The sequence below is a fragment of the Haliotis rufescens genome, unplaced genomic scaffold (genome assembly GCF_023055435.1).
Source record: "Haliotis rufescens isolate VD_foot unplaced genomic scaffold, xgHalRufe1.0.p SCAF_8, whole genome shotgun sequence".
Classification (NCBI taxonomy): Eukaryota; Metazoa; Mollusca; class Gastropoda; order Lepetellida; family Haliotidae; genus Haliotis; species Haliotis rufescens.
Window position 1 is genome coordinate 5,965,238 of NW_025964372.1, and position 16,294 is coordinate 5,981,531.

General features: G+C 43.2%; 1 protein-coding gene across 1 annotated transcript; it reads left to right on the forward strand.

The window, feature by feature from the left end:
• The first annotated feature begins 3,477 nt into the window (after positions 1-3,477).
• Positions 3,478-15,151, forward strand: LOC124119945 (alpha-N-acetylgalactosaminidase-like). The gene is made up of 7 exons (XM_048389947.1): positions 3,478-3,688; positions 8,197-8,371; positions 8,980-9,154; positions 9,667-9,752; positions 10,263-10,427; positions 11,143-11,340; positions 14,548-15,151. The coding sequence occupies exons 1-7, from the start codon at positions 3,531-3,533 to the stop codon at positions 14,803-14,805; spliced, it is 1,215 nt and encodes a 404-aa protein (XP_048245904.1). The 5' UTR covers positions 3,478-3,530; the 3' UTR covers positions 14,806-15,151.
• The last annotated feature ends 1,143 nt before the right edge of the window (positions 15,152-16,294 follow it).

A 16,294-nucleotide genomic window follows, 5' to 3' on the forward strand; every position in this document is an offset into this window, starting at 1 on the left:
TTAATTCGCCCAAATTTTATTCAAATATCCCATTACTTGAGGGTATGTACCGCCCCTACTTCCAACATATAATTTACTGTGGTCCAAATATCAAGGAATTCAAACTCCATGTACACAACTCTACTATTGGGTATTACATCTATATTGAGGCTATGAAACAAGGATGGCTCTATATGTTCGAATGTACTGTCGAGGCATTTAAAATGAATCTGGATGTGAAAGGATATTTACAAATCGGGGACGACACGTTGTTGAATCCTTGGAACTTGGTGAAACATCCCCGAGAAAAGATATGGCTTCATACAGGCATAAGACCTGCTAACGTTTCTTTGGAAGAATTAAGGCCAAACTGGAATTGGTGGAAGGGCCATAAACCTCGTGTTCTTAATGTTTTAAAGGAGATTGCAACTGAGGACTATTTTCATTCCAATTCAAGCGTCTTCAGCCGTTTCCTTAACAACTTTGGAAACAATTCAAGAAATTTCACGATACTCTTCCTTCAAGGATGTGACTTCATGTACATGCCGTCAAGCTTAAAACATGATTATATTCTAATAACAAATCTGTTGCTTAAGCATAAAGTGATGCTGGAAATAGGATTTGCAAATATTGCTTTGGGGCTGCAGAAATGGAAAGATATCCATTTTGTTAAAGACAGTAGTATGTGGAGCAACAGGGGACACTATGACACTATCTATGATGACACGAAACTGTTCATTCATCCCTTTAAGACAAGCAACTATATTTCTACCCCAAAAGGTCGTCATTTCTTTTGTGATGTATACATACAGACGTCTATGAATAATAAAGACCCTTGAAACATCCCACCTATACAAACCCTGTTGGCTTGCATGAATTACATGTAGGTTTATATTTTTGTGTTGGTTTTGTTAAAGGACAAGATATGACCTTTTGGCTCCCAGGATCTGCATAATTCAAGATATTTTTACATGACTGATAACTATACATTGTTCAGCACACACGTGCATGTTTTTGTCCTTTTTATGCAACAACAATACTAAATGTATACCTAATATAAATTTGTGTGAGGTTTTAGAGGTTTTTGTATACTTAAATCTGAGCAAATCTTTGACCCAAGCTGACACTCTTAGGAGTTACAAGGAATTATAAGTTACAAACAGTACAAACACATTTTAAAAATAATTTTTGTGTCTTGGACTTACTTATGGATAGAGTTTCATTTGAAGTTGAAAAACCGCTCTTTTTAGCTCATTTTAGGCGTTCTTATGTTCGTGAATGGGCCAATTACGGAAAAGGTTACGACAGAAAAGAGACCAGTAGTCAACCATTTGAAAATGTCTTACCATTATTACACAGATTTCCCCAACATGACATTTTCAAAGAGACCAAAAGGTCCATCACCCGACCTCTTTCTTTCATTGCTGTAATGAGTATTTGCTTTGACTTGGTTTTTTTTCTGTTGGAGACATCCAGCTGCAATGTTACATAATGAGTTCGTTTCCCCTTTTTAATATTATTTGACGGTTCACGTATGGTTCCTCCTTCCTACATCACTGCCCGCCGCGTTGTAGATATTCGTACAGTATTGTCCATGTCTCATATTTTATTGTTGGTTGAACTTTTTTTATGGATATTAACTTCTTTATTAAACAATTCCACAACTTGCCTACATTTAATCACGGAACAACCAGGCCTAGACTCAGCCAATTAGATCACATGGATTCAACAAATATCGGGCACCTTGACGCTTCCAACTCGGATACCTTGACTCCACCAGTTCGGGAATATACACACATCCAATTAGGGCATCTTCACACATCCAATTCAGGCACCTTGACTCATTTAATTCGGTCACCTTGACTCATTCATTTCGGACATCTTCACTCATCCAATTCAGGCATCTTCACACATCCAATTCAGGCACCTTGACTCATCCGATATAGGCACCTTGACTCATCCAATATAGGCAACTTGACTCATCCAATTTAGGCACCTTGACTCATTCAATTTAGGCACCTTGACTCATTCAATTTAGGCACCATCACTCATCCAATTCAGGCACCTTGACTCATTCAAATCGGGCACCTTGACTCATTCAAATCGGGCACCTTGACTCATTCAATTTAGGCACCTTGACTCATCCAATTCGGGCATCTTGACTCATTCAATTCAGGCATCTTGACTCATTCAATTCGAGTACCTTGATTCAACAAATTCGGGCACCTTTGCTCATCCAATTCACACAACTAGTTAAACTATTTCGTTAACTATTTCGGAAACTTTAATTTAATTAATTATATTTTCATGTGAAACTGCAGAGTTACAGGTAGCAAGATAAGGCATGAGTATTTTCTTTAAAACTTTGAATCTTTTGAAAAATATTTTTTCCTCAGGTTAAATAATTGAATTGACAAGCTGAATGTCCTTAATCACGTTATTACGGGATTTCCTAATTGAAACACATTAACCCAGCAGTCCGTTCGTACAGAACGACATTCGGAAATCGGTAAATGACCGAACAAGATCAATGACTAATAAAATCACTTATATTCAAACACACAGTTTTAGTTTTACAGTCAAACAGTCAGTACCGAGGGCAGCAGCAATAAATAAAAAGGTCGTAAATTAATGTAAGTGTACTCGCGAAGGTTCAGAATTTGTCAATGTCAAATGTTCTCTTTTTCAGATTGGTATCCCATCCACTTAATGCAAGTAGATTGAATAAGGCTTCGAATCGCCTTCTAGAAACTGTACCATCCGAAAACTTCTCGAACGATCCTGTCTCCCATGTTTGTTAACAACAACTGACAATCACTGCAAATAAATTTATATTAATCTCCTTGTGCCTGGTAACAACTGTATGAGGCTAGATGAACTTTAATATCCCTTCCACGTTCTGTAGGTCATAAAGTCAGAGGAACTGCATCGTCGTTTCCAGTTGATGACAATGCTGCATGGGCGGTATGAGGACAGCTAGACACTGACGACCTTTTAATTCAACGTTTATATGACAGTTGAGTGCGGACTGTATGCTGCTTTGTGAACTTTAACGCCTCTTTAACATTATGGCAATTGTGTCTGGACGATAGGCAGCTGTGTGAACATCCCTTCAACTACATGACATTGTAGCAGTGACTGCATGATTTTGGAAACAAAAACAAAACCCTTTCCATATTCATAAGAAATCTCTTCTAAAAGAAGACTCTATTGTACTATTCCGACTATATCATGAATACGTGTTGTCGTTTCGTCCATTTAACAGCTTCGTCTTTTCCAATGACGTTTCACACATTCGAGATCGAAAATGGAGTTAATCAAACTGGAAATTCGAAACATGGCTATTGTTTATCAGCCTGTTTCACACAACGTCTGTCATACCAAATTCTTTTCCACAGCTAATACTATTCACAAGATATCAAGCGACTCTTTACCGGGGCCCTGGAGGTCACGAGTATTAGCCTATCTCTCCTGATACGTTTATCTGTGAAGTTTCTACAGCTTATAAACGACGGGTGGTGGTCGTTGACCCATTCTTACATCTGGTGGAGATGGCAGGTCTTGGTCTGCTTGTGTTGCTGGCGGCTGTCCTTGGGGTGTCCCGGGCCTTGAATAATGGCCTCGCCCTGACCCCGCCCATGGGTTTCCTGAACTGGGAGAGGTTCCGATGTAACACGGACTGCGTCAATGACCCGGATAACTGTATCAGGTATGTTTTGTTACTAGATACCTGAAACTGGATCAACGTTCCTTGTTGTTACTGAGGAGACCTTTGAAAGAATAAAAAACAACAATAACTTTAATTCTGGAAGTTCTTAAGGAGAAATTCTTGCATCGACAAAACAGAACAGAACATCCCTTTATTTCTCTCAGGCCGAGTACATCGGCATATGAGGTACAAACAGTAATTTACATAGAGGTAGACCGGGGTTAACCGGGAGGTTTTACCATTTTTATTATAATGTTAACAAATTTACATATTACTATGTTAAATAATTGCTGGAATTGTAACATATTTGATAATTATGAATAGCATTTTGGAATGTACATTTCCCTTTGTTCATCGAAAACAAGTGGAATCTATCTCCAATGTCATAACTATAACACAATTTATATAAACGTTCATTCAACGGAGGTTTATTCCATCTTCCAGTATCTAGTGGCAAGCGGTGGGAAGATGCCTTTAAGAATAGCAAAGGATACACTTAAGACCAATTATCCATAAACTATTAAAAGCCATTCCGAAGAGGTGTTGCAAATGAGAAATGTTTACGTTTGTCGACGACGGACGATTCGAAACGAAATAATTCTAATCAGATGGGAGGCTTGATGTATCATGACCTTTTGCCCATGATACCAGCCTATCACAGTCCCATACTGGAATGCAGACGTAGCACTGTATATTTATCTGGTTTATCTTCACGGATGTTAAAGGTCATGATAAGTGTATGTGTATGAATAGTGATTTCAGAGATAAGCCAGAATCGTGTTGACTACAAACCCTACGTTACGACTCGAAACTGTCTATCAAGATGACGAGTCTTGGGATGACCCGGTCTCATGGCCTCTCATTTGTTGAGTAGTCGTTTATATATTTCCTCGATTCACAATGCATAAACCGCTGCTCCAGGATTTCAATCGTAAATTCATCCCGATTATGATCCGTGATCAGTCAACACAAAGATGATCATGGGTTCCACCGTAGTGACAAACGAACATGATTGTGGGTTCCACCGTAGTGACAAACGACCATGATCGTGGGTTCCACCGTAGTGATAAACAACCATGATCGTGGGTTTCACCATAGTGACAAACAACCATGATCGTGGGTTTCACCATAGTGACAAACAACCATGATCGTGGGTTCCACCATAGTGATAAACAACCATGATCGTGGGTTCCACCATAGTGACAAACAACCATGATCGTGGGTTTCACCATAGTGACAAACAACCATGATCGTGGGTTCCACCATAGTGATAAACAACCATGATCGTGGGTTCCACCATAGTGACAAACAACCATGATCGTGGGTTTCACCATAGTGACAAACAACCATGATCGTGGGTTTCACCATAGTGACAAACAACCATGATCGTGGGTTCCACCATAGTGACAAACAACCATGATCGTGGGTTTCACCATAGTGACAAACAACCATGATCGTGGGTTTCACCATAGTGACAAACAACCATGATCGTGGGTTCCACCATAGTGATAAACAACCATGATCGTGGGTTCCACCATAGTGACAAACAACCATGATCGTGGGTTTCACCATAGTGACAAACAACCATGATCGTGGGTTCCACCATAGTGATAAACAACCATGATCGTGGGTTTCACCATAGTGACAAACAACCATGATCGTGGGTTCCACCATAGTGACAAACAACCATGATCGTGGGTTCCACCATAGTGACAAACAACCGTGATCGCGGGTTCCACCACAGTGACAAACAACCATGATCGTGGGTTCCACCATAGTGATAAACAACCATGATCGTGGGTTCCACCATAGTGACAAACAACCCCGATCGTGGGTTCCACCGTGGTGACAAACAACCATGATCGTGGGTTCCACTGTGGTGACAAACAACCACGATCGTGGGTTCCACCATAGTGACAAACAACCATGATCGTGGGTTCCACCATAGTGACAAACAATCATGATCGTGGCGATGAGTGAAAGTGGGGTGTGGGAGTGGCAATGAGTGAAAGTGGGGTGTGGGATGGGCGATGTGTGAAAGTGGGGTGTGGGATGGGCGATGTATGAAATTGGGGTTTGGGATGGGCGATGTGTGAAAGTGGGGTGTGGGATGGGCGATGTATGAAAGTGGGGTGTTGGATGGGCGATGTGTGAAAGTGGGGTGTGGGATGGACGATGTATGAAAGTGGGGTGTGGGATGGGCGATGTGTGAAAGTGGGGTGTGGGATGGGTGATGTATGAAAGTGGGGTGTGGGATGGGCGATGTATGAAAGTGGGGTGTTGGATGGGCGATGTGTGAAAGTGGGGTGTGGGATGGACGATGTATGAAAGTGGGGTGTGGGATGGACGTGAAAGTGGGGTGTGGGATGGGCGATGTGTGAAAGTGGGGTGTGGGATGGGCGATGTGTGAAAGTGGGGTGTGAGATGGGTGATGTATGAAAGTGGGGTGTGGGATGGGCGATGAATGAAAGTGGGGTGTGGGATGGGCGATGTGTGAAAGTGGGGTGTGGGATGGGCGATGTGTGAAAGTGGGGTGTGGGATGGGCGATGTGTGAAAGTGGGGTGTGGGATGGGCGATGTATGAAAGTGGGGTGTGGGATGGGCGATGTGTGAAAGTGGGGTGTGGGATGGGTGATGTATCTAAGTGGGCTGTGGGATGGGCGATGAATGAAAGTGGAGTGTGGAATGGGCGATGTGTGAAAGTGGGGTGTGGGATGGGCGATGTGTGAAAGTGGTGTGTGGGATGGGCGATGTGTGAAAGTGGGGTGTGGGATGGGCGATGTGTGAAAGTGGGGTGTGGGATGGGCGATGTGTGAAAGTGGGGTGTGGGATGGGCGATGTGTGAAAGTGGTGTGTGGGATGGGCGATGTGTGAAAGTGGGGTGTGGGATGGGCGATGTGTGAATGTGGGGTGTTAGATGGGCGATGAGTGAAAGTGGGGTGTGGGATGGGCGATGTGTGAAAGTGGGGTGTGGGATGGGCGATGTGTGAAAGTGGTGTGTGGGATGGGCGATGTGTGAAAGTGAGGTGTGGGATGGGCGATGAGTGAAAGTGAGGTGTGGGATGGGCGATGTGTGAAAGTGGGGTGTGGGATGGGCGATGTGTGAAAGTGGGGTGTGGGATGGGCAATGTGTGAAAGTGGGGTGTGGGATGGGCGATGTGTGAAAGTGGGGTGTGGGATGGGCGATGTATGAAAGTGGGGTGTGGGATGGGCGATGTGTGAAAGTGGGGTGTGGGATGGGTGATGTATCTAAGTGGGCTGTGGGATGGGCGATGAATGAAAGTGGAGTGTGGAATGGGCGATGTGTGAAAGTGGGGTGTGGGATGGGCGATGTGTGAAAGTGGTGTGTGGGATGGGCGATGTGTGAAAGTGGGGTGTGGGATGGGCGATGTGTGAAAGTGGGGTGTGGGATGGGCGATGTGTGAAAGTGGGGTGTGGGATGGGCGATGTGTGAAAGTGGTGTGTGGGATGGGCGATGTGTGAAAGTGGGGTGTGGGATGGGCGATGTGTGAATGTGGGGTGTTAGATGGGCGATGAGTGAAAGTGGGGTGTGGGATGGGCGATGTGTGAAAGTGGGGTGTGGGATGGGCGATGTGTGAAAGTGGTGTGTGGGATGGGCGATGTGTGAAAGTGAGGTGTGGGATGGGCGATGAGTGAAAGTGAGGTGTGGGATGGGCGATGTGTGAAAGTGGGGTGTGGGATGGGCGATGTGTGAAAGTGGGGTGTGGGATGGGCAATGTGTGAAAGTGGGGTGTGGGATGGGCGATGTGTGAAAGTGGGGTGTGGGATGGGCGATGTGTGAAAGTGGGGTGTGGGATGGGCGATGTGTGAAAGTGGGGTGTGGGATGGGCGATGAGTGAAAGTGAGGTGTGGGATGGGCGATGTGTGAAAGTGGGGTGTGGGATGGGCGATGTGTGAAAGTGGGGTGTGGGATGGGCGATGTGTGAAAGTGGGGTGTGGGATGGGCGATGTGTGAAAGTGGGGTGTGGGATGGGCGATGTGTGAAAGTGGGGTGTGGGATGGGCGATGTGTGAAAGTGGGGTGTGGGATGGGCGATGAGTGAAAGTGGGGTGTGGGATGGGCGATGTGTGAAAGTGGGGTGTGGAATGGGCGATGTGTGAAAGTGGGGTGTGGGATGGGCGATGTGTGAAAGTGGGGTGTGGGATGGGCGATGTGTGAAAGTGGGGTGTGGGATGGGCGATGTGTGAAAGTGGGGTGTGGGATGGGCGATGTGTGAAAGTGGGGTGTGGGATGGGTGATGTGTGAAAGTGGGGTGTGGGATGGGCGATGTGTGAAAGTGGGGTGTGGGATGGGCGATGAGTGAAAGTGGGGTGTGGGATGGGCGATGTATGAAAGTGGGGTGTTGGATGGGCGATGAGTGAAAGTGGGCTGTGGTAGGAGATGTGTGAGCGGAGCACGGTGGGAGATGTGTGAGGGTTGTGTTGTGTTATTTATACGTGTTCTACGGAATCAAACATAACTTATCATAGTTACATATTAAATTTCAGCGAGAAGTTGTTCATGAAGATGGCAGACATTATTGCGGAGGAGGGCTACCGCGAGCTCGGCTACGAATACATCGGCATCGACGACTGCTGGCCCTCCAAATCCCGGGACGCTGATGGTAACCTCGTGGCAGATCCAGAGAGGTTCCCTAATGGAATCCTAGGTCTCTCTCGATATGTAAGAAAATAATTCATGATTAATATTGGAGTTCCACAAGTCTCAAATACTGCACACAAGGTTCAGGATCTACTTGAATGTTTTTTTTTCTAATCTTATCAGAGAAAAACAAATCATGATCCAAGAGTAACCCAGTATCACAGGCCACAAGTCAGGCGAAGATGGTGGATAAGAGTAGTTTGATGGGTGACCGTATTCGGCAGCTTGCTCCTGTTGGTTTCTAGTCCCGTCCCACACTGAAGCACATGTGGTGTCTCTCCATGAGCCAGTGACTTAGTTCGAAATATGCCCCTGTTCACCATTCAGTGAATTGGTACCCGGTAGGATGAGAGGACTAAGGGACTGTTAAGCTTAAATCAGGCAGCTTGGGTTGAATACTCCCTGGGAGCTGTGGAAGAAAATCGAGCGATCACTGATCCATTGCTTTTAACAGCATGTAAAACTTTTTTTCATTAGTTTGGAACAGTTTATTCTGTTTCATGAAATTATTATTTCTGGTCCCATTTTTCCTTCTGTCCCAAACTTGTCATTCAGTGGACCAAGAATAGTAATATTATTATTAACATAAAGCTACACGCCTTTTGACGACGATAAAATTCTCTGCTCAGGTCCATTCCCGTGGGCTAAAACTGGGTATCTATGAAGACGTTGGTACCAAGACCTGCGCAGGGTACCCTGGGAGTCAGGACTACACTAAGCAAGACGCCGAGACATTTGCAAAATGGGAACTAGATTTACTCAAGTTTGATGGCTGTAACACAGACACAAACCGCTCGGCAATACGTAAGATATAGCGTTTACCTGTCTTGAATAAACGTTTAATTCTTACTACATCTTATCTATTATAGAAAATTTCTTCAGGTCATGTGTTGTGACTTGTGAAACGAAAACACGTACTGTGTCAATATGTGTGGTGAACAATATTTCTGTGATATAATGGCAGGTCAGTATAATGTCGGATGTCAGCCTGACGTCATCCACGTCTAAGACGTTGTACACTTTCGTGTTATACAAATATCATTATCGACGTAATGTTAACATCAATTGTGGCGTAATGTGTAATGACGTCACAGTATATCATTGTTGAAAACATGTTGGCCTCGGTAGTTTTGATACAAAAAACTACTTCTACACCACAGCTAAATACTGATAATAATTTATTACAATCTATTGTGTATCCAAATGATTTTGCGACTGTTTTATTCGATTTTATGGTACTTTTTAGGACAAAGAATGCCTCGACAAAATAACCAGGAGTATTCCTTATGTCTTTTGTGTGTTACCGTATGCTTTAGATTTCCCCTTAATGAGCCAAAGTCTGAACGCGACTGGCAGACCTATCCTCTACACGTGTGAATGGTGGAGTGGAGATCAGACCCAGGCATGTATATCTACAAATTCTACCATCGGATGACAAACCATAATAATACCCTCTGCTTTTAAACAACTGAATCGACGGCCGCATCACAGCGGAAGGGCATCTTTATTGAAACGACTTCTTTGTCAGTCATTGTCGGCAGGCGTTTTGAAATATAGACTGCAGTTATAATACGCAGTTGCGGTTCCCACAATATCCAAAGTATGTGTGACAAATTCAAAAGAAGGAAAATGGTGAATTTGGCTGGAAATAACTTGTTATCCATGACTGAAAAATACACCAAATCCTTTTCAACATTTTCGTGGGTTCAAATCCCAGTTCGCTCTGATCTTACTTCTTGGTTTGTCAGCACCATACCCGTGCGCCAAAGTTAGACCTACATCAGTTTGAGCTTTCCAAATACATCAAAGCGGCGTTGAAACCAATTCGCTGTACATCATTAATATAATGTCGTGTTGCTTTTTGCTGTATTACTATATGCGGCCATTCAACTAGTATAGTGCGTTTTTCCAGCACTCCCACTACACCCGCAACAGCGAGTACTGCAACAGCTGGAGGACCTTCAACGACATACAGGACAGCTGGCCCTCCGTCCTCGGCATCATCCAACACTATGCCAAAAACGCCGGGGATTTCATCTCAGTATCAGGGCCAGGGTCCATCAACGATCCAGATGAGGTAATTGTATAGCTTCCCTTTCACTGACTCTAATCTTTGTACTTCAACTTCTTTTCACCTGTCCCGTCTCCTTCTGTGCAGGGGCGGTCGGGTAGCCCAGTGGTTAAAGTCTTCGCTCGTCACGCTGAAGACCCGAGTTCGATTCCCGACATGGGTACAATGTGTGAAGCCCATTTCTGGTGTCCCCCGCCGTGATATTGCTGGAATATTGCTAAAAGCGGCGTAAAATCATACTGACTAAGCCACTCCTTCTGTGCATGTAACTCTCGTTCTCTTCTATTCTCCCTCCGTACCTTTCCGATCCCTTTCGCTCTATCACTTTTCACCTTCACCTAGTTTTTTCTTTGTATATTCCTACTCCTCCCCACACTGTCATTTTCCCTATCACGTTCTCGTTCACTCTTCTTTGTCCTGTTTCATGCTCTCGCGCTCTCTCTTTCCTCTATGACTATATCACTGTTTTCTCTCTGTTGGTTTTCCCTTAGGTTTATGCCTGTTGATGCCCTCTCTTCTTTCCTTGCACTCTTCCTCCCTTCGACTCTACATTTTCCTGTCACTCGCCTTGCTCCTTCTTCACTACAGCTATTGGGGAAGTCGCTATAACATTAATATAGCATTGCAACAAAAAATATTTTAAAAGAGCAACAGGAGTCCGTTTCATTCGGCCTGGACATATGAATGGTCAGAGTTTGACTGACGACCTGTGGTGTTTCAGCTGATTATCGGGGACTTCAGTCTGAGTTATGACCAAGAGAAGACTCAGTTCGGGATGTGGGCGATGTTTGCCGCCCCACTCTACATATCCGCTGATCTGAGGACCATGAGACCACAGGCCAAGTCCATTCTACAGAACAGGGCCGTCATTGCCATCAACCAGGACCCACTCGTAAAGGGAGCTAATATGATAAAAGAGGTGAGGCTTACTCCAAACGAACATTAGTGAATAGTTTGTTTTTTAAAAAAAAATCAATTTTCATCAGTCATATGCATGACGTATGGTACACATATCAATGGAAGAAAGATTCCAAGCTTGAAAAGAACACAGCATGGAAACTCATTCCCTTTTATCTGCGTGTGAAATTACCCCTTCCCTCCTTAGACCTCTCGGCTTTTTCCACTACCTACATAATACCGAGGGCAGCAAAGAAGTAGTCCTGTCATGAATTTACCGTCAACCGTTTAAAGACGTTGGACACAATAAGTGAAACCCTCTACAATGCTCTGAGATGTAACATGAAGAGAGTGTGTAGTATACTTGTACCGAATAATAAAAAAAATAATATCCATTCATGCTATATTTTGTTGTAGGTGGCACCCACGTATAGTGGGGTAGGTCTCAAATGACATGATTTATCATCACTAGATAACATTGCTAAAGCTGACTCCTTGTAACACATTAACCTAATAGTGTAATTAAACTTACTTTGTAGTGTTTATTACTATTTAAGTTTGTTAACTACATACACGGATGGTGAAAAAAGGACCAAAAATAGAAACAATCGAGGGAAAATAGCAACATATTAAATGTGGCTCGGGTATCAAAGGCGCAAGTACTCATGGAAATAGTTATTTAGGAGATCAAAACCCACTACAGAGTCACCATTTTCCAGTATAGCGTACAATATCCACCAACATAAATTAAGATAAAAATCTGTAGGTCTCCACGCTAAATATTGAATATGTGCCTGCCCAAAGAAAGCTAGGGTGTCAATCCTGATACCAAGCTCCTCACAGCGATAGCCCGTTCGCGGAGCTCTCCATACTATCGCTGCCACAAGTCAAAACTCCCCACTGTGAATAGGTGGCCACAACCATTCTTGGAGTTGAACTCGCAACCGAAGGACCGTATTGTTTACAAACAAGTGACGACTGTCGTGACGCCGAATACACTTATCTCTGCTAAATTACTTGCTTCGTTTGTCAATTTGAATTTCTGTTTCATTAAAACTATCGTGTTATTGATATAGTAAGAATGTAAGGGAGAAGTTGGTTGATTTTCCGTTTGTCAGCAATCTCGAACCAATCTGATTATCAAAACAACAAAGTAAATTCAACTGGAAAACAATGTCAGTCGTAAACCTTTTCAAATTGAAATATGATGGCATTCCCAAAGACATAAACAAAAGTATAAACGTTACTACATATGGGGTTGGAGGGCAAATTTCAAGATTCTTGTAATGGCCGCGCCCACACTGGTGGCAGCGATGTTACTGAGAGTGTAACGAAGGTGTCACGCGCTGGGAAGGAGCTTGGTCCTGATACCTGAAAAGGGAGACAACTCATTATCTAGATATAATCAATCCCATATTATGCTTGTCATTGAGTATTGTTTAGATATAACATAATAGACAGGTTTGATGTTCTACAATGCTTTCTGTTTACCCATTAATAGCAATTAATTAATCATAAATAGCTATGCTTCTCGTACAAAAAACAGAAAGAAAGAATATTTTAGAAATTCAGGGAGGAGAATCAAATGTTAATAAAATAATATGTAGGAACTCTACACACTTTTTTACCCACTGAATCTGAAAAATCAGTTATTTTTTAATACTTATCGGGTCATGTTTGGGAAGGATAACAAAGGTACATGTTGCAGGTTTCCACAATCATGAACGGACATGTCGTTGCTTACCACCAATTACCACCCGGTGTTTTCCAGTACCAGGGCCCACTTGCACAAAGCGATCTTAGCGCTAAGGCTATTGTAAACCTATGTTTAAGTTTGGGAGTTACGATCATCTTAGCGCTAAGATCGATCATGGATTCATACTTTAGCAGATTATAAAAACTTCACAGAGGATTGACAATTCAATTTGTACTTGCAAAAACATGTCATTTTATTGCTTGAACTAATCACATTTTCGTTGCAAAAAGAAAAACATCTTAGCATTCAAATATCAGTGAGTGACTGAGAATGGTTTTTTAAGCCGCTTTTAGCAATATTCCAGCAATATCACGGCGGGGGACACCAGAAATATAGAATACTAAACGAGCTAGAGTGTAATACCAAGTTTATAAAACGAGTGAATAGTTGTGGTATCTGACGAGCGAAAGAGAGTCAGATACCACAACTATTCACGAGTTTCATAAAATTGGTTTTACACGGGAGCGAGTTTAGTATTTTATTAATTACTTGCCATTTATAACGTTTTTAGAATTGTACTGTTGAGTACGATACACGGCATAGTCCAATTGAGTTTAACAGAATAATACTTCAAACACGTCAAAACTTGAAACGTATGAATTTGATACCATACAACGGTCCACCTTTAGAATTCACAAAATTATCGTAGGGCTAAGACTATCGCAACTCACATACTTTAACTTAGACTAACGACTGTCGTTGCGCTAGAGTACGATCGCCTTGGGGAATGGGGCCTTGCACCTCAAAGTTTACAATAACGTCACAATACCCGATGACGTAATTTGTGGAATTTTGTTGCAAGATCCATCGGCGAAACAATGCCATGTGATGTCAGCCTAGCAACAAGGTTGCTGGGGTCATCGAGTGTGCATAAAGCTCCTCTCAGTGATCTTTCAACTCCGCACGCAATGTCGTTGAAACGTGTTCCGACAGAACATGAGCACGCGTTTTGGTATTACACAATGTGTAATACAGCTGTATGTTTATTAAACGGGTGATCTCTTCACAGGCAAGTAATAAATGGGCTTCATACATTGTTGGGAATCGAACCTTGGTCTTCGGCGTGACGAGTAAACACTTTAACCACCAGGCTACCCGACCACCCTTATTCAAATTCCATGTTAACATACATATCCTGATGATTGTATGCTTCAACACTTGTTAAAAACACAACAATATATTTCTATCTAATCTGTCCATATGCATGAGGAGTTATTGAGCTATCAAAACAATACCATGGAATTTGTGGAAGACAGGGCGCGTAAAGGGAGGTAATTCGTCACGGTAAACTCGCGTGCAACGGCGTGAACTGAGGTACGCCCGAACTATTGTATCCAACGTCTTTAACGTCAGATTATTATTATTTCTATAATTATTTCCATGTGTTATTTTGTGTCTGTGCCGGTGTCTGTGTATGTGTCTGTCCGCACGAATGCGCATACGAATGTCAATGTATTTCTTCCACCATTGCAGATTCAAAACGTGCAGGTCTGGCTGAAACCTTTGGTGAAACCCGGAAGTTATGCAGTAGCTTTCTTCAACCCGAACTCAGATGGAACACCAACACGCATGTCCCTGACCCTAGCGGACATCACATTGACCAATCAGAATGGCTATAACATTACTAACGTTTTTGATGACGTCAGTATGGGCATGTACAAGCCGAGCGGTCAGTTCAATGTGACTGTCAACCCTACGGGAATTGTGCTGGTCAAAGCTATGCCTCTTTGATATGCCTAACAAAAGGCCATATGTTTAAAGGTCATTTGTTCATAAATAATGACTGAGTGCAACATGAAGATGTGGAATGTTTGGTTACCTTTTCCAATTTGATAAAACCTTGTAATTTGAAATGGTAAACATTAGGGTTCAAAATATACACCCTATACTATCAACTTTCTGTCGTGATCGACTGGTAACAGCAGAGTGGTTAAGTGTAGCCCATTCATCTGTTGTCGAGAATTGCGACTTGCGACCTACCTCGATGCTGCAACCATAAACATTCTCCGTCTGAATATTGTATGTGTCAAGGATTGTTTTTTGTAGTGTAAACAAATAAATCAAACATTTAAACAGATAGTTCTCATGTTTTAACTACAATGTGAGGCTTTTGTTAATTTATCAGGGACAGTGTGAGGCTGTGATAATGTAGCGGGGATTGTGTAAGTCTGCGATAATTTAGCGGGAATTGTGTGAGCCTGTGTTAATTTAGTGGGGATTGTGTCATGCAATGATAATGTAGCGGGGATTGTGTGATGCTGTGATAATGTAGCAGGGATTGTGTGAGGCTGTGATAAAGTAGCAGGGATTGTGTGAGGCTGTGATAATGTAGCGGGGATTGTGTCATGCAATGATAATGTAGTGGGGATTGTGTGAGGCTGTGATATTGTAGCAGGAATTGTGTGAGGCTGTGATAATGTAGCGGGGATTGTGTCATGCAATGATAATGTAGCGGGGATTGTGTGAGGCTATGATAACGTAGCGGGAATTGTGTGAGGCTGTGATAATGTAGCAGGGACAGTGTGAGCCTGTGATAATGTAGCAGGGATTGTGTGAGGCTGTGATAATGTAGCAGGGATTGTGTGAGGCTGTGATAATGTAGCGGGGATTGTGTGAGGCTGTGATAATGTAGCAGGGATTGTGTGAGGCTGTTATAGTGTAGCGGGGATTGTGTGAGGCTGTAATAATGTAGCAGGGATTGTGTGAGGCTGAGATAATGTAGCGGGGATTGTGTGAGGCTGTGATAATGTAGCAGGGATTGTGTGAGGCTGTGATAATGTAGCGGGGATTGTGTGAGGCTGTGATAATGTAGCAGGGATTGTGTGAGGCTGTGATAATGTAGCAGGGATTGTGTGAGGCTGTGATAATTTATCAGGGACAGTGTGAGGCTGTGATAATGTAACAGGGATTGTGTGAGGCTGTGATAATGTAGCGGGGATTGTGTGAGGCTGTGATAATGCAGCGGGGATTGTGTGGGGCTCAGATAATGTAGCAGGGGCAGTGTGTGGCTGTGATAATGTAGCAGGGATTGTGTGAGGCTGTAATAATGTAGCAGGGATTGTGTGGGGTTGTGATAATGTAGCAGGGATTGTGTGGGGTTGTGATAATGTAGAGGTGATTGTGTGGGGCTGTGATAATGTAGCGGGGATTGTGTGATGCTGTGATAATGCTGCAGGGATTGTGTGAGGCCGTGATAATGTAGCAGAGATTGTGTGTGGCT

Bases quoted from the DNA above. Each gene is read 5' to 3' on its own strand.
- LOC124119945 (XM_048389947.1), top strand. From the start codon at position 3,531: ATGGCAGGTCTTGGTCTGCTTGTGTTGCTGGCGGCTGTCCTTGGGGTG. The intron at 8,372-8,979 runs GTAAGAAAATAA...TTCTCTGCTCAG, and splicing joins TCCTAGGTCTCTCTCGATAT to GTCCATTCCCGTGGGCTAAA. The intron at 10,428-11,142 runs GTAATTGTATAG...GTGGTGTTTCAG, and splicing joins CCATCAACGATCCAGATGAG to CTGATTATCGGGGACTTCAG.